General features: G+C 37.6%; 1 protein-coding gene across 10 annotated transcripts in view; it reads left to right on the forward strand.

Moving 5' to 3' along the window:
* The window catches only part of LOC148408871 (unconventional myosin-XVIIIa-like), a 79,843-nt gene that overhangs the window by 641 nt on the left and 57,329 nt on the right, over positions 1–21,873 (forward strand). For 8 of the 10 annotated variants that reach the window (XM_088440913.1, XM_088440918.1, XM_088440919.1 and 5 more), the window contains exons 2-11: positions 1,081–2,124; positions 14,970–15,026; positions 15,592–15,679; positions 15,798–15,904; positions 15,985–16,161; positions 16,443–16,653; positions 16,737–16,879; positions 16,991–17,091; positions 17,931–17,994; positions 18,470–18,614. In XM_088440913.1, the coding sequence (XP_088297039.1) occupies positions 1,177–2,124; positions 14,970–15,026; positions 15,592–15,679; positions 15,798–15,904; positions 15,985–16,161; positions 16,443–16,653; positions 16,737–16,879; positions 16,991–17,091; positions 17,931–17,994; positions 18,470–18,614 (2,041 nt within the window). In that variant the 5' untranslated portion in view covers positions 1,081–1,176. Of the gene's footprint in view, positions 1–1,080; positions 2,125–8,151; positions 8,176–10,020; positions 10,756–12,477; positions 12,547–12,649; positions 12,722–14,969; positions 15,027–15,591; positions 15,680–15,797; positions 15,905–15,984; positions 16,162–16,442; positions 16,654–16,736; positions 16,880–16,990; positions 17,092–17,930; positions 17,995–18,469; positions 18,615–21,873 lie in introns of those variants that run through there. The other 2 variants (XM_088440922.1, XM_088440917.1) reach the window with 2 other exon arrangements.

The raw sequence follows: 21,873 nt of genomic DNA on the forward strand, positions 1-21,873 counted from the left end.
AACGTAGATTTGAGTCAATGATTCTGAAAGAATTATTCCTTGAACCATAAAGCTTGTTAAAGTTACAAATGGCTGTGTAATACTACATTTATACTTATTGCTGACCATGTTCAGTAGCTGAAGCAATAGGTAGAGGGTCCAGTTAACCTGTGCATTCACTTGTTGCCACTTGAAAACAAATTAATGCCTATGCGCTATACAAAACAAATTACAAACTGACTGAGTACATTTGTGAATCATCATTTAATATCTATACTACTTGAGACCTTTTCGTTTCGTGATTATGGTGAGTTTTTTTTTTTTTTCCAATGTAAAATAATGTGTTGTGGGGTAATAACAGTTGGGAAATACTACTGTGGACAAACAACCATTCCGGCTCACATTCACACTCTGGCTGAGTAGGAACTGAATCCACACTATAGGTCTTGCATTGGTTCACATTAGATTTTGTGGGCATACGTCATTTTGAATCTATGCACATGAGTGTGTGCGATTGGACCGTGACGATGATAACAGGTTCAATAATGGTCAATAATCATTTCCGTTACTATGGGCATGCATTTAAAAAAAAAAATAGCTTACCTACACCAGTGCTTCTGAAATAAACATATTTTAGGCAATATTGGTCTGGCACTGTTTATTTGTATTTTAGTTTTTTTTTTTTCTGTTTTTACCCGAATATTCCCCATAACGAAAGTAAACATTCATTGAGAGTTTATTTATATATATTTTTTCTTTTGTGAATGAAAGAAGGATACCATTTTAGGTATATATACAGTATACAATTTTTACGTCTAATGATCTTTTTTATAGTGTGTGTTGGGGGGTGGGCAAAATGTTTTCTCATTCCTTGGGGAGCTTTGCAAAAAATAATTGAGAAGCACTGATCAATGCACACAAGTATGTGCCATTGGGCCGTGACGATGATAACAGGGTCAATAATGATCAATGGTCATTTCCGTTATTACACACATACACACTGCTTTTTGCAGATTACTTTTAATGGATACTATAAATGTTAAATTCTAAACTCAAGTATTTGTTGTGTGGTCACATTAACGCCCCCTATTTGCCTTCCAGATATTATATTGCACAGATGATGCTCTCAGGCGCTTGATGGAAATCCACTTTATTTGATTGTAAACACTTCGATTCAGGCTGCAGAAAAGGTCCACTATGTTCAACCTAATTAAGAAAGAGAAAGAAAAGGAAAAGGACTTTGGCAAGAAGGAGAAGAAAGACAAAAAAAAAGAGCGTATGTCCCAGGCTGAGTTGAAGAGTCTGGAAGAGATGAGCATACGTCGAGGCTTCTTCCACCTTAATCGGGGGAGCTCCAAGAAAGAATCAAGGTGCAAGTTAGAGATTTCTTGCCCTATTCCTATCAAGGTGGCAAGCAACCTGGATCTCAGTCTGGCAGACTTAGACGCAGAGCGCCTCAACAGCTGTAACACCTTAATGCAGGATGTAGCATCCTGTGAGGATACCAAGGGAATCGACCAGGACCAAATATGTAGCTCTGTGAAGGAGAGAGCGGCTAAATTTGGAGAATTAGCCAGGTTGAATTCCAGCATAGGTTCGAGGTACCCGGCTTCTTCACAGAGGAGCAATGCTTTTGATACCGCAAGAGTTTCTTTTCAGAAACCCAAGCCACAATATTTTCGACAAGGAAGCAAACCTCAAAACGTATATAGGGTACACATACCCGAGCTAGTAGAAAAAACATTCCCAGGTGTCGATTTGCAGTTGCCGGTACTTGTGGCTCCCCCAATACCCGATCCCAGAGAACTGAAGTTAAAGCGACGCAACACAGGTGATTTTGGCTTCTCTTTGAGGAGGACTACCATTCTGGACAGGCAGCCCGATGGAGATGTCTACCGTAGAGTGGTGCACTTTGCAGAGCCCGGGGCTACAACCAAGGATCGAGCCCTGGGCCTGGTGCCGGGAGACCGCCTGGTCGAGATCAATGGGATCAAAGTTGAGAACAAGAGCAGGGATGAGATCGTGGAGATGATTCGTCAATCAGGGGACTCGGTGTTACTAAAGGTGCAGCCCATTTTGGAGCTGAGCGAGTTGAACCGGAGCTGGCTGAGGACACCACAAGGCCCATACAAGGAAGATTTCAGTGTAAGTTACATTACTTTCATCAAGTACAAATGATATTCTTTTACTCAATTCACTTTTATTCACTTTGCCAGTCTCAGAAACTGCATACAGCTTATCATCATTAGGGTCTGCCTGATTACTGACAATAATATAGGATGTAATGTAAAAAAAAAAAAAAAAAAAAAAAAAAAAAAAATATATATATATATATATATATATATATATATATATATATATATATATATATATATATATATATATATATATATATATATATATATATATAATCCATATAGCAGCCTATTCACTTTTTTTTCCCCCTGTGGATCATCAAATGTAACAGGAAGGGGCGTGCCAAACATAATTTTTTGCCAATACACCTGAATATAAGTCCTTTTACAAGGGCTACTTGTCTGTAGAAAACAAAACCTCTCAAGACTTCTACATGTTTTTCTTTGACTCCTGATTCGACTACTTCTTGGAAGATGCAGTTTGGCCATATATTTTGATGTTCTTAGTTCAAGCTCTATCTATAAAGCTCAATTCATACATAAAATGCAACAGAGATGAGATTCAAACCCAGAATCTTAGACTGTGAGGCGTGTCAACAATGAGATTACCGTGCTGCCGCATAATGTATTTAAACCCAGACCGTTATTGTGAAAAAGACACCTTCCAATCACTATCCCAGCTGGTGTTTATATTTCATCATTTAAATTGATCCGCGTCATTAAGCTCCTCATATGCTCCTCACTCTGTTCTACGTTTAGCTGATCTTGATCATCTGTAGACAGGCAATTTGAGGAAACTACAAAAATGTACTTGCGAGTGTGACCTAGAACCAGCTGCACTATTTATAAGGTGGTTATTATAAGATCTTGACTCTGGATCTAGAGCAGATACATACCACATGTGCTGCATGAATATGGCTCTATTTGCAAAGATACGAGATTATATATTATGTGTTTTTGTTTTGTTTGCTGCAAAAGAAACAGATTGGAATTTCACAGCGGTAGCGATCAAGTTGCGTATTTTGGGACGCGTACTTATAGTAATGTATGGATATTACCTTTAATGTGATCTCACAAGGGTTTAGTCATGCAATAAACTGGTTGGAGCTCATAAACTGACCTTGTGATATGACATGATGGCTGCCAGGCAACCAGCAATGACTTACTTTCTAATTGCATCTCTGAAAGAGGAAGAATTGTATTGTGGTTGTATACCAAAAAGGAACTGTGCTGATTAGTATCGCATACCTTCTTTACCTTACGGACTATTGCCATGGATAGATGGATGTTTAATTAAGTCCCCATAATTGACACGAACAAGTCTCTTATTTATCATGGAAAAAAAAAAATATAGGTGTCACCATGGGCATTTTTAATGGTTTTTGTTTTGTTTTGTGAGGGGTGGTTCAAACGTTTGTAATGCACCCATTAATTTTATGTGTTATATATTTTTTTTGTTTATTTTAACAACTAAACACAGCCTTTTATTACGTTTTTCTGCCGCCCAGTACCTTCCCAACACTCTTCCCAACAAACATTTAAAATTACTGCTATTGATTCTGACCCAAGATTTTATCCAAGTGAGGATGGATGGATGAATGGGTGCTTTTTCTCCTCCCCCAAACGTTCCCAGCTGAGCACATTTGTGTCCATTAGATGGCAGCCATTGCCCACACTAGAACTGACTAAAACAAGCTTCCAAAGCATACAAATCTCTTCTCATCCTTATTTTTATGTATTTATTTATTTTTGATACACTTCCCGCTATAATTTGGAAGGTATGGTCAGCACTGTCATCTCAAATTATGGAACTGTCCTGTTTGATCATGTATTGGTGTCTAATTTGTGATCACACATATCAAATAAGTGTATGTTGGGTTAATCACCTAGTGACCCCACATCAGTGTAAATATCATGGTCATGTACTTAGAAATGAATATTTCTTGGATAGCAATGAAACTAAATGTTATTGTGCTTTGTGTAAAAATATTATATTGAACGACATCAAGACTGAAACAAAACACTGATAACATGACTAATCCTTCAAATGATTGCAATTAATAATGTAAACAATTAATACAAAATAAAGATTTAAACTTGAAACACTGACTTGCAGCCTCATTGTGGCACTTAAAGAAAATCCATATTGTAACAAACTTGAAGCTTGTGTAAAAATTTAAATGATTACTACTGTTATTGTTACTACTATTATGATGATGATGATCATTACTATTGGTAGTTAGAAGACTTATAAACTGAACTATGTTTCTAAGGCAGCTTATCCATTTTTTTTCATTTGAAGGCCACCTCAAAATTAGAAAAATGTAAGGCACAATGTTCCTTTCTACTTTAATTTATTGAGCATGGTAAAAAGCACAAAGCAAGTAATTACACAGTCAATATAGCGTAGTTTTAAAAAAACTGCTATGTTAAGGCTTTCTTTTAAAAATGAATAGGTAAATTAGGAGTTTTTTCACACTACTTACCAGTGATGGGTAAATAAAGCCTCATGAACCACTTCTGATTTATTTTTGTTCCTCTAATGGCACTTTTGGTTTAAAGATGCTGTGTAAATTTAATACATTTATATTGCACTAGCCTTTGTTTTGAAATTAAGAGCACCATCTAGAGGGGTAAAATCTATATTACAAGTGGCTCATGAGGCTTCATTAACACATCACTTCTTCTAATGGTGCCTACCATCAAAGCTTTTTATTACTTTTTAAAATAGCATCGTGGACCATCTCAAAATAAACAGTATTTTAAGCATATGCTGTTGGCCATGAAAATGTGGATGGCAGGCTGAACATGGCCCCTGTGCCATAGATTGGACACCTCTGGTCCTCATATGTGTTTATAGTATCGCCTATCTCAATCGTATTTTGCAGATTTCATAGCTTTAGCCTTCATCTCTTATTGAGAAGACCAAGTTTTACCATTAAAAAAAAGCAATCTGTATAATCTTCTCCCCAAGATGCCATTTATTCCCATCTCCAGCTAGACTAGATTATTAGACCAGGCATGGATTAGAAAGAGGAGGGGCTTTCCAAGGATAATGTTTTCAGCCCATGATCAAGGCTTAAAAAGTCATTCTTCCCTGTCCTCCGCTCTTAACGTTATTTGACTGTGACTATTTTTTTTTTTTGGTGGCTTTACTTAGTCGTTCTAAATCATTTAAAAGCAAGATATCATTATTGAGCAAGATATCTAGAAAACAGAAATTTTACTATTTATTTCCTATCTTTCCTCAATTTAACATGGACATTGCATTCATGCTAAGTGCAATCATGAAAATATTGGCATCTATATCCAGTTAATACCGAACAACATGAATATTTTCCATCCTACAGTTAGATTGAATTGGGTCAGAAACAGTTTGTATGATTTATGAGTTTTTAATCTTTGCTTTACGCTAAGCATGTGTCAACCAACAGCTTACATAGTGTTGTGTCCCAGTATCTGACCCTGAAGATTAGCGGACCAACTCGGACATGTTTTGGCACAGTCATAATATTGTATTTGAAAATTGTAGGGCTTATAGCAAGAATATCCTTTTGGGGCAAATTCAAATGGGAAACAAATCAACGGGGACTGACCCAAAACATGTATGACAGAGTTTTTAATGTCACAGATATTAGTCTTCCTCAATTTCAGTTTTTCGTGACACATCCATGAAATGACTGTCACAGTCTTAATGAGTTTGATTAGGAAGAGACTATTCCGAGATGGGATTAATTCTTCCTCAGTCAAACCCATGCTTCCATTTTTGGTGAATAGTTACAATCAGCAATGAACCCATATATGTTTCTCCTTCAACTTCCTTCCATATTGCACACTCAAGTTAATTTGATTGGAATTCAATTTGAAGTAAATTTAAACGATCGTGGTCATTATACTATTGATTAGCCAGATGCATTTGGGCTATTTTCTAAAACAAATGTAAATATTAAACTTTCTCATTTACTATTTATTGTACAGAGAATGGATGGATGTTATGCATTATTTTTTATGTATTTGTACATTTTTGTTTTAGCTCCCTCTTGTGGCCACAACGGCTAAATTATGTGCCGTGCAGACTAAAAGACTGAGACCCCATCGTTGTTCTTCGGTCACTAGGGAAGAGGGTGCCAAGAGTGTATTAGTGTGATTACGCAAATTCTATTCATAGCCTTTCGGTGTTACAGCAGCTGTCCTCTCGCAGCCCAACTCCTCACATTACTCCCCCTGTCCCCCCCGCTCTTTTGACTACAGCTTGTCCCACTTTGACACCGCCCTCCATGATGTCCGCGCCCCTCACTCACGAGGTTCCTGTGTAAAATCTTTGTAGACACGGCTCTTGTGCTACTCCGGCCCTTGCTTCAGTGATTGGAGGTTACCAGATTGGAAGGTTAAACAGGCCTAGAAAGAAGGTAATGAACTTGGGCCTCCTGCGGATTGTGTGTGGTTTGCATGTGCTCTGGGCTCTGATGGCGTCTCAGAATGGCCGCTCATTGCAGCTGAAACTATTTATAGTTGCAGCCTGATAAAAGCTGAGTGAAACCTGTAGCTGTGAAACTAATGATATTTAAAAGAAATATCATTATTAAAATATTGCATGGTGCGATGGTGTAGATTTGAAACATTGGAAATTCTTAAAGACGAACTTGACTGCTAGATCAGTTAACAATTAAAAGTGTTCCCTGACATCTGTAGCCGCCAATGGCAGTGAATGAGTTGGTATAATCAGTTAATCAGCACTCGATGTGATTCTAGTGCAGTGGTGTCAAACATACGCCCATGAAGTATTAAAAAAATGAATAGGACCAAACCCATCAGTTCGTAATCAATGGACAAAAATTCTTACATTTACAGGCAATGTCCAGATGAGCTCTGCAGTTTACAAACAGAAGTAAACAGTTGCAATACTATTGCGAAATCGCTTCAGTGACAGAAAGCGGAACACTACACTAGCATTCACGTTAGCATTAGCATTTGCATGAGAAACGATCGGTCTTGTATTTCTTTTTAAATTTAATTTATTTACTTGCTCAGCGGTTTGCGCACAGCGATTAGATATTTGATGCTGCGTGACTTGCTGCGTAATTTTTCAACTTCTGTCATGTATGTCTTTATGAGGGTGCCGCCCAGTGTCCAACATGAAACACTACTGTGCCATTTTGTTCTGTTTCATTTTCTTTGCGCTTCACTCTACTCCTGGAAAAGAAATTGTACAACCACAGCACCCCCTGCTGTCCATAATGAAAAACGGTCTAAATGTTACACACTATTCCTTTAAGGAAAAATGTCCGAATGGGATGTATAATGGGAATTTTTTTACTTTTTTATTTTACTTTTTCATATGTATATTTCACAACAATATATTTGCGGTTGACCGCCGCTATTTAGTGGGAATTGGGACCAGGTCTGTGTGCATAGCAAGAATCTACCTAGAAGTGACACTAATTGTTAAGTTACCATTATTTTACAAGTCGGATTTTCCCCCATGTGGCCCCGGAGCTAAAATGAGTTTGACAAGCCTGTTCTAGTGTATTGAGTCAACTGAGCTAATAGCCAATGATTTGGATACATTTGTAAAGTTGATATTGAGAGATGTCTTATGTATGCAAGTTGTGGGTTATGCTAAGTGGGTCGAAACTAAGCTATCAACTCATCATGTTTTCTCACCTTCTGTCCTCAGTGCTGCATGGTCCCACTGCCCTGTTGGTAAATGGGCCGTTGTGTGCAGAATTGTGCTTCATAATATCCCCAACAGCTCCTGTCACCACTGCGCAGCTCATATCCTCCTCTCGTTTTGTCTTTGTCAACATTGCCTACCAACATTTATTCTCCTCACTACCAGTTTGTTTCATGACGTCAGGCCCATCACCATGGCGTACAAATCACGCTTTTCATTTTGGGAACAAAAGGGAAGTTTCGCTCATCTGCGTGATTTTTTTTTTTTCATTTTTGCTCCTTGACCCTTTTGTGATATTTTACTTGAGAAAGCCTTTGGTATGAATCTGTGGTTTGATCTGTTGTGTTGCTTTTTCTTGTGTAGGTTAAAGTTGAGAACAAGCCAGATGTAAGTGCCTTTTAAATGTATTTTTTGACATATGAACTCAATTTATACAAATTTACAAACATTTTCTGAAACTGAAGCAAATGAGGCTACTTATACTGTTCTGGGAAGTTAGCCAATGTGTTGACTTTGGACGATGATAACTTAGCAGTTTAAGGATGACTTTGGGATAGGATAACTTGAGTACAGTTTTGGGTAATTTATCATTTTTATAGGGCGTTTTATTCGAAGGGGAAGACATTCTGATTAATACTGCATTTGTAGAGTATGAATAAAGCAGCAATACCCACAGCTTTTTATCCATTTCAGGGGACAGCCATTTTGCCATTTGATGCTTATTGAAAATGAGATCACAGAGGCTCAGAGCCCAGGTGATGAATAGTCAAGTTGATGAAAAAAAAAAACAACAAAAAACATTAATTAGTCTCTATAGATAAGTGAGCAAATTAATCTCACCTAAACATTTCTGAGAAAAACCTTTACCCATTTATTTAAAATTTAGATACATTGTATTTTTGTGGCAGATCAAAACATTGATGTACAACAACAATAAAGTGACTTCAGTCATTTGTTTTCCTTAACAAACTTTGAACAGATTAAATTGTAACCATTTAGCTTCAGCTGTATTTGAGTCTAGTCCCAAGTGCTGGATGCAACTTTTAGTTTCAACCATCAGAAGGAATTGTATCATTTTCTTTGGTCAGTTAACAAATACTTAGAAAATCCCATTAACATAAAACATCATCCGTCCTGCTCATTACAGAATTGCTCAGAAAATACCATAAAATAAAACATCATCCGTCCAGCTCAAATGCAGGGCTTCTTGGGTTCAGTTTTGCAAAGAGCTTTGCTTTGGCTCACTACATTAGTGTGTTTGTTGCCTTCAAGGGCTGGGTGCTTTGCATTTATGTGGCAGACTAAACTTTAGCAGCTTCTGTGGTAAGAATTGCATATTACGCTAGATTTATTATAGGTGTCTTTGGGGGTTGTTTTTAAGGCAAATTTAGCATTCATCGGACCAAAAACTGTCAGACTCTTCCGTTTTCACAGCTTCCTTTTGCACTCTCACCAACAAAAGCAGCCTATCAGGTTATTCTAATCAGTGTCCACTTCAGGATGTGATTGTTTATGGTTTGGAGCTTACAACTGAGATTAACACAATTAAAAAACGTAAAGCTTTAACTATGACTACTGTATTTAATTGATCAAAATTAATGTCACACCCTTAGTATGGCAAGTAATGGCCACCTACGGAGATGTAGAAAAACAGGTCGATTTTGGTGCTTAATTCATATTCTACAAACACAATATTAATCAGAAACCTGCATTTAGACTGCTGGGGATGCATGAAACAAATTTTCATGAATTAATTTTATATTGACTTTCATTTTAAAGAACAAAATCATTATTTGGTATCATAACTTTAAAACATTTTAACAAAGTCCAATATTTGGTAAAACTGGTTAAGCGATTGTCTTTTGAGCCAACTCAATGAAGATGAGCTAATGCCATAAATGTTTGTGTTGCGGCTAAATGCACTTTCATTGTCCCCTGAATCATTTAATTAAGTGATGCCCAAAGCCAGCAGTTTGCCAGGAAAAAAGCAATTAAGTGAAACTGCTGAATGTAATGGATTTATTGCATACCCATTTTTTTAATGAGGCCTTTAAGGGTACCTTTCTACCAAGCATTGCAGTTAAGTCTGGGTTACGACTGGTCACGATGGAACAAACTGAACCAACCTGTACTTCTTCATATGCACGTTTATATTGTCCACTTTATTGAGGAGATTTTTTTTCCTGTTTGTGGTGTCATCAATCATTGCCATTTTGATGTATTTGCATCCAGTCTGATGTAGATGCTAGTCAGCCACAGGCTGTTGGTAACCCTGGACGAAACACAGGAAGCGCATCGTCAGCAGAAGACACCAATTGTAACGCTGCCATGGGTGGTCCAGATGCTCCAGGAGAGGAGCATAAGCCCGGCGTGAAAAAGGTGGTGAGAAGAGTTGTTCGGCGTGTTGCTCCTGCGGCCACGGATGAGCAGAATCAGCTGGCTGTGTCCGAAGCTGCTAAAGCAACCGCTGCACTTAAAACTACCAAATCTTCAGAGGAGGACAAAGATGACATCTCCATTGGCTTGACCAGCCTTATGGGCAGGGGAAGAACCAAGGAACATCGGCCTCGCACTCGCACCAGAGAGCGCAAAGAAGACATGGCAAAGGAAATCAAGCAGGAGGAGGATAAAGGAAAGGGAGAAGGAGAGGAGGAGGGAGTAGAGATAACAGAGGATTCCACATCACCTCATCCTGGACCACCAAGCTCAACCCCCCCCACTCCACCTGCAGGGTTCATACCTAAACCAGACCCATTGGCGCCTCCTGCTGGCTTCATCCCCGCCCCAAAGCAAAGTTTCTTGACTCCTCCAGTTGGTTTTATACCCACCAGAAAATCCAGTCCCGTTCCCCAAAAACACAATCCTCTAGCAAGACCTCCAGGTTTCATCCCTGTCCCAAAGACAGATCCACTGGCTCCGCCTGCAGGGTTCATCCCAAAACCTCGTCCGGTTGTAAAGAAACCAGAGGTACACAGTGACAACTGCATGAGTAGAGCATGCTGGGTGACAATAACAGAGACATTATAGACCATAATATTTACCCATGAAAGACAAATTAAATTGTGGAGACCTGATAATAGATCCCGGGTGAGCCATCTTTAAGTTCACGGCTACATTCTTCTTTTCTCAGCTTTGCAAAAGCATTTTCTCTAAACATATTCATTGTGGCATTTATATAATGAAGCCTTCTAGAATTAATGTTCACAGAGCGCACAAGGCTGTTTATGATCAGTTTAGACCTCATCAGTGGGTATAATAGTGTGCTGGTTGCCCAATCCAGTCAGTAAGTGTAAGCAATTAGGCACTGAGCTGTGACTCATTAGTGTCACTCTTTGCTAGTAGAGCGTTGCATCTGTGCCAGGAGAGCCGTCACTGAGGCAGGGACTTGTAAGGATCATGATTTTGTATTCTTTTTTTTATCATATGAGCATGTAATTTTGTGCCCATATCGGATCTGATTTGTGATTAGCAGAGGTCACCCAACAAATATTTTACTGATTTTGTTGGGTGTCTTCTGTGATTTTCCAATTTGGGGATTCTTCAAGCTCCATGGGCAGAAGGTTGGGGCAAGTTGCTCTCACAAGCTTAAACATGCATCTGGATGTGCGAATAAAATGATAGGGCCAAAATGTTTCATCTTTACTATTGTGAGGCCACATAGAACAATGTACCTTTCTTACCAAATCTATGATAGAAAAAAACAAAAAAATGCCACTATAAACATGCAAAGTGCATGCACCAGTATTTCATTTTCATAATACATTTCTCAGTGCGTTTATGAAAAGTTCATCAAAACCACTGGCTTAAACAATCAACAAATAATCACCAGTGTTTGTATTCCCTGTGCAGAGGGAAAAAAATTACCATTCAAGGTCAATTTCACAAAACTGCTGAATAGTAAACCAACATTAAGTGCAGCAACACGTTCTCTGCTATTTTTTTTCACAAAAATTTCCAACTCAACTGAAAATTGTATACAATATATATTTTAGTTGAATATTGCAAAGGATAACGGAATTAAATGATTATGATCTATTGTAAAATATATTTTTCATGCAGCATAATAAGCTCAATGTATTCTCAGCTAATTTTATATATATATATATATATATATATATATATATATATATATATATATATATATATATATATATATATATATATATATATATATACTTTTTTTAATGTTAGTGACAGTTAGCATTGCCTCTGCACTGCGAAAATGTTGAATTGAGTTGTTAACGTTCACCCGTTAAATGGCAATATTCCTATACTGTAAGGCCATCTGCCATCTACTGGTGAATGGCGATATTACAGTGTAAAACATACAGGGGGTGTATAATATGTGCTGCTCACCAGCATACATTTTACACTAAAAATGGGGGATTGCGTTCACCTGAAACCCCAAAAGAAAAAAAAGAAAAATGATTCAGATAAATACAAAATTATGAATTAGAGAATAAAAAAAAAATTCTTTGACCTCTTCTTCAACAGAGTAAACATATCATTTATCTCTACATAAGCATCGCAAGAACCGTCCATGCTGAAATTCCAACCTGTATTGTTTGACAGTTAGTGATGCTAACCACCACATTCCTAAACCAAACTGAAATTTTAACAACTTCATTGTGCATCCAATTACCCATTCTTGCCATCTGTGTGCATGTTGCGTTCGACGGTCATGTAAAGGAGACCCCTTGTCTGCCTGTGGCTCCCAGTGGCAAAACCCTCCAGGCTCATTCTACATCCAGTGAACAGGTGTGTTTGTGTTTGCGCCCATGTTCATTTTTCCATCATCTGCATTCAAAAGCATTTCATGGATGCATTCAAATGCATGGAATTGCTGGCCCTGCACCTGTAGGTCCCAGAGGTCATTCCTACTGAGGAGGATTACATGCGTGTCAATAGGATCTTCACCATCACTAGCAATCATGTAAGGTCTCACTTCCTCAGTTTGCTTGCTGTGTGCCTGCCATTTTTCCAGACTTGCCGCCTCTCGCAGAACTCTATACGCTTGCCCACTTTGACGGACATATCAGCTCAAATTACTCGCACCCATTTCACTGAATGAAAGCTTTTAAATTGACCTTCAAATCTAAAGATATTTTACCCCTCTTTTTGATTTTTTTTTCGATACCAACTGAATCCCAGAAGAGGGTCTAAAAACCACTAGAATGAAATTAATCATTTAATTGATTACTTTAGGTATTTAAGTACAGTACCAAAGTAATTGATTCATTTAGGTAAAAGTAACTTAGTTACTTCTTAATTACCAAAAGTAAATGATTCCTTGATTTATTTACCGAAAGTTCCAATTATTGATTACTTTGCACTAAATGTATTTAGTATCAGCCATTTAGCCAAAAACATACAAAAATGTATATAAAGAGTTGAGATTGATTGTCTAGAATCTTAGACTGAAATAAATAAAGAGTTTTTTTTTTTGTATTGAGTGAGTTACTAAGCTTACTTATTACAAATGGCCAAAGTGTCAGCAGCTCTTTTAATCCATTAAACAGGTTTGACACTTATCTGAATTTTTTGTTGACATTCCATTTAGCGCAGCTTCATTTAGTGGATGCATAATGCAGCCCCAGCCACTACTGTAGCTTCTATTCTTTGTGCCTTATAATTCGGTGCACATATGAAAACAGTTTGAAAATAGGCCATTCATTAAAGGTGCACCTTATAATCCGATGCATCTATCATGCGGAAAATATGTTACTTAAACCAATCAAATAAGGTAGGACTTCAATACCTTACCTTACCATTACCGCAGTTAATTACTTAAAGTAATCGATTTTAGTACTTGATTATCTGAAGTAATCGATGGTTTAATCAGCGTGGGAAGTGGCATGACTTAGCAAATAATCGTTCAACAACTCTAGAAGTTACATTGTGAACATCATCAGTTTTATTTCTGCTAGAGAATTGTATCATTCATGAAAATAGGTATTTGTATAAGACCTAACACAATAAAGGCAAACATTTGCACCATTTGGCAAATACACTGCTTAATGTTCCAATTAATTTGCTCTTATTTTGAAAAGACAACCATCATTTTCTTGTCATGACATTAACAAGCATTAGCTTTGCTGAGACACAAAGAAACCCTTTAATTTTTATTGATAAATGTTTCATTTTTGAAAGCACTGAAAATTATGTGCTGTTAGTCTGCCCTATTTGTGAAATTTGTTGCAAAAGGAGTGTGTAGTTTTTGAACTACATGTCACCGTGGAGGAAAGCTGGAGCATGCTTAATAATGCTCATTAAACATAGTGCTTGAGTCTACGTACTTCAAAGAATAGTACATGTTACAACGCCATCATATCTGCGCTGCTGGGAACGGAATTGAACCGATTCAGTCAAGCATTTCTTGTCTGCCTTTGATTGCTTTTGTTTTATGGCTTTGTTGTAGTTCAAATGGAGCAGAGGTGATAAACTTTGCCCACCGGCATTACATGTGATGATGACATTTTCTGGTTGTTTTGTGCTCTCTGCTTTTCTGTGGGTCATTGGATCTCCACACCCCGCTGTCGTCTTTGATGCTTTTATGGATAGCGTGCGAGAGGACCTAAATCCTCTCAGGTACAACCTACAAGCTCGCTGCTCTATGACACTCTATGCATGAGCTCATGGGGTTTTGCGCATCAATTTTGATACACAACTTTGCCTGTACCCACCTGCCATTTTTATCCCAACATGGCTGTCCAACATCCTATTTTTATGCTTTTTTTCCTGTAAAGGCATGAGTGATGATTGTTACAAATATTCTAATATATACACATATATATCTTTAAACAATCTCATAACAATCTAATCTTCCTGTCACCGACATCTGCCAAATGTGTAGGTGAAAGATAAGGCCATCAAATCTGTTTTAAGATGCTTTAAAAACAATATTAAAATACATTAAAAGTAGATGTGCAGAAATCCTGCTAAAATCTAACCTACATATATTTGTGGTGTTATTTTTTTCATCGAATCAGTGCACTGGATTCATCTTACTAATCACGATTGAACTGCAACGAAATAGATATATCCACACTTCAAACATTTTATTTCCTCTCATCTTTACATGCATAATTAAGTGTGCTGTCTAGTTGCGTTTTTATTGGGTCGTGTGAGTCCATTCAGAATTTTTTCTGAGTAACTTCATACATTCTTTTCCCCTCCTCCAGCCAAAGCTTTCTGATGACCCAGTTGCCCTTCTTCAGTCATCACACCTGGCAGCAAAGGTTGACCCCTTGTTTTTTTTTTTTGATTTCTAATAATTCAGTATCCAGTATAATCATTTTTTGTCATGTATCAGATTTATAACACATACTGTACTTACTCTCATGTGCATTTTAACCCTTGTGCACTATTTTGTCCAATCTTTTGACTCTTTCATCAAAGGCATTTCACATCAAAAGAAAAGCATTGAAAGAGGACACGAGAGAGCTGAAATTTCACCCAGATGGCATCAACATGTCAAAGTTCAGCATAGCACGACCACTTAGTTGTCACAGTACTGAAAGTGTGCCATCTCTTGGCTAAAATACTGCAAGAATGATGTGGAAGAAAATAACCCAAAAATGATTAAAATACTCCTCAAGGGTTAAAAGAGTTTCATGGGATGTTAATATTTTCCGTTTGTAGAGCTAATGTATACCTGCTTTCTGTGCAAGACGCAAATGTTCTCTTATCTTATATTTTTGACGAAATATGATAAACACGTGACTAATCATGCAGTAAATTCTACGTCCTCTGCGCTTGTATTAGTTCTTCTCTGTGGTATAGATTTGTCACCTTTTTAAACAGGCAAAGAATGAAGCAAACATTGCGTCGGAGAGAGCCTGGTACAACACAGAAAAAGTGTGGCTTGTCCACAAGGACGGATTTTCCTTAGGTGAGGAAACATTTTTCAACAGTTTTCTCTGCAGTTAATTTCATGGACACAACGGCCAGTCGGGTATAGGATGCGTACATTTTTCATAACGATGATTTGATGTTGTGTGGTCATGCAGCGACTCTCCTGAAGACAGAAGCTGGGAGTCTACCCGAGGGGAAGGTGAAAATACGGCTGGACAGTGATGGATCTTTATTAGACGTAGATGAAGATGATGTCGAGAAGGTAATAAATCATTAAATCACCTCTGAAACGCATCAGTCAAGAAGATGGCAGGTGAAACTTCTCCTGACTTTAAATGTCAGGCAAATCCGCCTTTGTTCGACCGAGTGGAGGACCTGGCCTATCTTCAATACTTGAATGAGTCCAGTGTGATGCATTCCCTGCGGCAGCGGTATGGCGGTAACCTGGTGCACACCCATGCTGGGCCCAACATGGTGGTCATTAACCCCGTTAGTGCTCCTTCCATGTACTCGGAGAAGGTGAGCTACACCTTGCATCACATGACTTTCCATTGATCTTCATCAAGTTGTTCGGAGCGAGTAGTAGCATCAAGCTTTCAACCAGCGCAACCACAGCAAAAGTTAGTGTAGGGTCCTGTAGTCTCAAAATATGGTCAGGCTATTCCTCCCTGAAAAAGTGTGACCAAACCCTGTACGGCGTGATGATCTGAAAAGTCTCAATAATATATCCATGTCTGCTCCGTCTTTATTCCAAGAATCTCCATCTCACAATATTTTCCCATGTATCTGTCATCTAACAGGTGATGCAAATGTTTAAAGGCTGTAGAAGGGAGGACACCGCCCCCCATATTTACAGCATGGCTCAGTCTGCCTATCGGAAGCTCCTGACCACTCGCCAGGATCAGTCCATAGTCTTACTGGGCAAGAGCGGGAGTGGCAAGACTACAAATTGTCAACATATCATTCAGTACCTGGTCACCATTGCGGGCAGCACCAACAAAACCTTCTCCAGTAGGTTGGCAAGGTTCCCGGCTGGAAATTTAGCACGTCACAATTCATTTCCAGTCATTTACAGAAATGTAAATTGTCTGCAGTGGAAAAGTGGCAGGCGGTGTACACAGTTTTGGAGGCATTTGGGAATGCGTCCAGCTGCATGAATGGGAATGCCAGCCATTTCTCCCATGTTGTTTCTTTGGATTTTGACCAGTCAGGCCTGGTGACCTCTGCCTCAATCCAGGTATGCCTTTTCACGTTATGTATTTATTTTGCATCAGAATGTCCCCCATTCACACACACACATACACACAAACTCCTCCTGTGCCTTGTTATTTGTGCTGTGGCCTTGCAGACAATGCTGCTGGAGAAGATGAGGGTGACAAGAAGACCTGAGGGCGAGTCCACTTTTCACGTGTTTTACTACCTAATGGCCGGAGTCGACAGCTCCCTTAGGTATGGATCACTACTGACTGGGCAACTGAATGAACAGTGCACTTGAGTCTCTCACATCTTATCAATCATGATAATGTATGCTCACCAGACACAAAATTAGGTACGCCTGCTGTCTTTAATCACTTCCAATGCAAGAGCTGTCTCCCCTTTAAGAGAGCTGGTGACAGTCAATTTTAAGATAACTTCATTGAATTGTTTAATCCCAATAACATTCTTTTTTTTTTTTAAGAATGCATATATTCAATCAATCCAGGTACTCCGAAAAATGTCAAATGTTTGCCTGAAAGAAGGTCTAAAAAATTAGGGTAGTAAATGAATTAAGCACTAAAATAATCATTTACTTCAGTAGTTACATAATTAAGGTAATTAAGTGCTAAAATACTCGATTCATTTAGGGAATGAAGTACTTAAGTAATTCATTACTTGCAGTACAAACTAAACATTACTTCAGCTGCAAAAATAATCATATACTTTAGTATATTACCTCAAGGAATTGATTACTTAGTTCTTCATTACCTGATGTATTAAATTATTGAGTACTTAATTACCTGAAGTAATTACTTAAGTACCATACTTAATTTACATAGCCTTATTTAGACCTCCATTCATCTAAATATTTGGGAAAAAAAAAAGAAAATGTAAAATATTTTTTTTTTCCTTTGGGATTGAATGAGTTATGCAAACTGAACAGTATTAATCGCTACAAAGACAGGGCTTTAATACCTTGTTTTTTTTTTTTTTTAGATCCTGCTGTTTTATCTAATGCTGCCGCCGGTGGGTGTATTGTGCATTGGTTTGAGAAAAACTAACATCTTTGTCATTCTGTATTTTCCCATTAGAACTGAGCTGCACCTTAACCACTTTGCTGAAAATAATGCCTTTGGGATCATGCCTCAATCAAAGGTAGACTACTTAAGAAAGGGATTTTTTTTTTTTTTGGGAGGGGTCTTAAATGGACTAGTATTTTATATGAAGTTGGCTTCTTGAATAAATCTTGCTTCAATGTAATTTTGCTCTCTGCCTTGCTCAATAGTGCTTTGCTCATAGTCACAAAGCAGAGTATCATTTCTGCAACTTCCACTATGCAATTTTTTTTCCACATCTGTAGTTGAGTCATTACTCTGGTCCCAAATCCAATTTTACTCAAAGATGAGCTCCTGCTGTCCCTTTGAAACATCACGGCATATTTATTTTACATTCAAACCACATTGCAACTGCTCCTTTTATCTCGTTATTTTTCTTAGAAGAGACATGAAAAATGCTCACAAAATGTGACAACAACTAAGTGGCTTTTCAAATTAAACCGTGATACTTGGTAGCTCTCAACTAAAACAAAACAAAGACTCCTTTCAATAATTTGTGATGCATTGTACACCAGGTGGAGGACAAGCTGAGGGTGTCTCAACAGTTTTCCAAGCTGCAAGCAGCCATGAAGGTTCTCGGGGTCAGTACTGATGAACAAAGAGCTGTTTGGCTAGTCCTCGGAGCCATCTACCACCTGGGAGCTGCAGGGGCTACTAAAGGTATACTTTCTGAAGAATAATTCTATTTCGTAGCTATACATTAGGGCAGAGGGGTCGAACTCATTTTAGCTCAGGGGCCTCATGGAGAAAAAATGTATTCTCAAGTGGGCCAGGCAGGTAAAATAATGGCAAATATTTTAAAAACAATTAGTGTCACATATGTACATTTTTGCTATGTAGGTTGGCCTGGTACCAATTCACAGTGAATTGTATTATAGTGTTGCAAAATATTTCTATATATAAAAAAATAAAAATAAAGCAAAAAAATCATTTTTGGTATGAAATAAATTAAAACTGTTCACAAATTACATATTTTGTTTAGAATACATACGAGAAAAATACATACTTTAATTAAACAATTATAAATAAATAAATATGATGAAACAACTATCCAATGGAAGGAGAATGCCCCAATTGAAATATTTCCAACTAAGATATCCAAATTACACTCCCGGGGCCATAAGCAGCTTGACTTTCAGATTTGGTGGCAGTTAGCATTTAAAAAAAAAATATTTTCAAGGAGTACAGTGAAGTGCAAAGAATAAAACGGTGTTGTAGTATCTCATTTTGGACACTGGGTGGCACCTACGTAATGACATATACATAACAGAAGAGGATGAAAACTCACAAAGAAGATGTCGTCATGACAAAGCTAGATGGTCATGCTAACATGAACGTTGAGAGTCGTGTTCCACTTTCTGTCACTGCAGCGACCGGCAAGCGCAAGTATAAATTGCAGTGCTCATCTGCGCATTGCTTGCAAATAATAATTTTTGTCTATTGATTATGCACAATCCACTATTTGGTTCAGTCCTATTCATGCTTTTAAAGCTTCACAATATTATCTTGCGGGCCGGATTAAACATTCTTTCAGGCTGCATTTGTACATTTGATGAAACAAGTCACTTGTAATAAGCACCAGATGAGATAAAAGCCTTTTACATATTGAGTAAGAATTCAATATGAGTGTAATTACATTTATAAAAAAAATAAAAATCCTTTATAAAGATAATTGCTCTGATATTTCATTGAGTGCTGCGCATCGTTCTAAGATGTACTCTGGATTGCAGACTGAAATTCAGACCGTATTGATTTTCCAGACCAAAACATGTATTCCACAGAATCTTAATGAATGGTATCAATAAACAATGCATGCTATGTCATTAAAACCTTAAAAATCAGGATTGACTGTTGCAGCGTTCTTACAGCATAAAAAAACAACAATGTTAGTCTTGACTTGGGTCTCATCTTGTAATACAAATGCACCTCGGGAGAAGCAGTCTATTTCACCCCGAGGTTGGGTCTCAATTTTTTAAGCTATATTTTATGATGAAACCGAAGGCAAGACTGATGTTTTTTTTTCCCTTTCTTTTAATAAAATAAAACAGAAATTCATTAGAAATCAGTAGCTGTCCTAAATTTGTTGTTATTTTCGGGGGTGTTTCATCAAAATATATAGGGACATATTTCTGTATTTATGTTAGGCATTGTGTTTGTTAGAAAAAAAACCCCAACTCATTTTTTTTTCAAGCAATTCATGGGTGATCTAATACTTGTTCAGATGTATGATCTTTGTGTAGAAACATTGGACTATTTCTAGATAGGGAAAGATTTGTTACATGAGTTTTTGTTCCATTGTATGCGCTGAATTTATTCATATGGACTTCACCCTAAAGGAAATGTCTATTTTAGAGATAAACATGAATAATGAGTCTTTGCAGTCTGTTTGCAATTTAGTGTTATAGCACAAGGGGGCAGCAATGATCTCCAAACTGTTCCAACTAATCCAAGGGAGCGCAAAAAGCATGATTATGTGTAATCATTACGGCGGTGCTTAATTTTTTTCAGCAAGACTTAATTATTCTGCCAAATAAAATTTCCACACCTTGATAATTAACCAGAATTAATATAATTGTAGTAGAAAGCGCTCATCAGAATAAATCTGGAATATTTAGGATTTACAGATACGTGATGTCTTTTCATGTGTGTGCAGACCTCCTGCGTATTAGCGAGCCCGCGGGGGATCTGTCAGCTGGATAAAATCTACTAACACCACGACTACTGCTCTCTCAGTGTGAATTCTCCCAATGCCTCTCCTAAGTCTTAGAAGATAAATTCACGGCCCATTAAAACTGATGTTTGCACAAATATAAGCACCACCTCGCTAGTCTTGAAGTTAAAGTAAAAGTTATCATTGTTGATTTTTGTTTTTATATGTGCGCTGACACTCTTACTCAAAGGCAGCCATTATGTACGGCTTTAAGTATAATACTGTTGATGGATTTACCTATCATTTATTCCATTGGATAATGGAGGAACCAGCCCTCCCCCCCAAAAAAAAATTAAATTAAAATTAATTATATATTGAATAATCTAACATTGAACACGAGTTTGAGTGAATGTAACTTTTTCCTTTTCTTCGCGACGTAGCTCGAATTCATTTTACCATAAATACCCGAAGTTGCGCAGCGTCTGTGTTACACCAAGTTTATGATTGTGTGTATATGCCAAAAGACCACAGTTAATAAACACGTCAGATGGAATACCTTTCTGTGTTCTCTAACCGGTGCACACGGTGTCCATACCTTGCCACATTTAATTGAATCAGCTGGAGATATCATAAGTTTTACTTGATCCTCTCCATTTTAGTAATATTCCTGTGTGTGACCAAGGATGGACTCGGATGGTGGTTCAGCCTGCTTGCTTCTTTTATTGAAAATAATGCCGTAACAACACAAGCTGCTGTTAGCTGAAACAGGGACTAGCTGCTAACAGTCAACTGGTTCGCCCCTTTAGCTCGTCCTGTTACGGTAATTATTGTAAGTAAGAATACGGCTGACAGATCAATCTTCCTCGAATGGCATCAAATAAAAAAAAAAAACATTTATATTTGGAGACATATGGTACTTATTCTTAGTTTGTTATTGTAAATGGCTCTAACCAAAAATTATTTCTCTTCTTTCAAAAAGTGCCTATGTTTGCTGGTTAGGAATCTCGATTAGCATTAGCGCACTTGCAATCATCATTTAAGGTCAACATAATAATATAAATAACAACTTAACTTCCTGTTCTTCTTTTCTTCTAATAACTGCTCAATACCATCATCTCTACATATAGTATCTAGATGTCAACAAAATTTGCTCAAGCTAACTGGTTTGCAACGGTGATTAGAATGTGTATGCTAGCGATTACATTTAAGGTCATCAAACGCTAACGACCATTTAGTTCACACATACATATTGTTATACATGTTACACAT

Source organism: Hippichthys cyanospilos, chromosome 18 (assembly GCF_059441005.1).
Source record: "Hippichthys cyanospilos isolate Australia breed blue-spotted pipefish chromosome 18, RoL_Hcya_1.0, whole genome shotgun sequence".
NCBI lineage: Eukaryota > Metazoa > Chordata > Actinopteri > Syngnathiformes > Syngnathidae > Hippichthys > Hippichthys cyanospilos.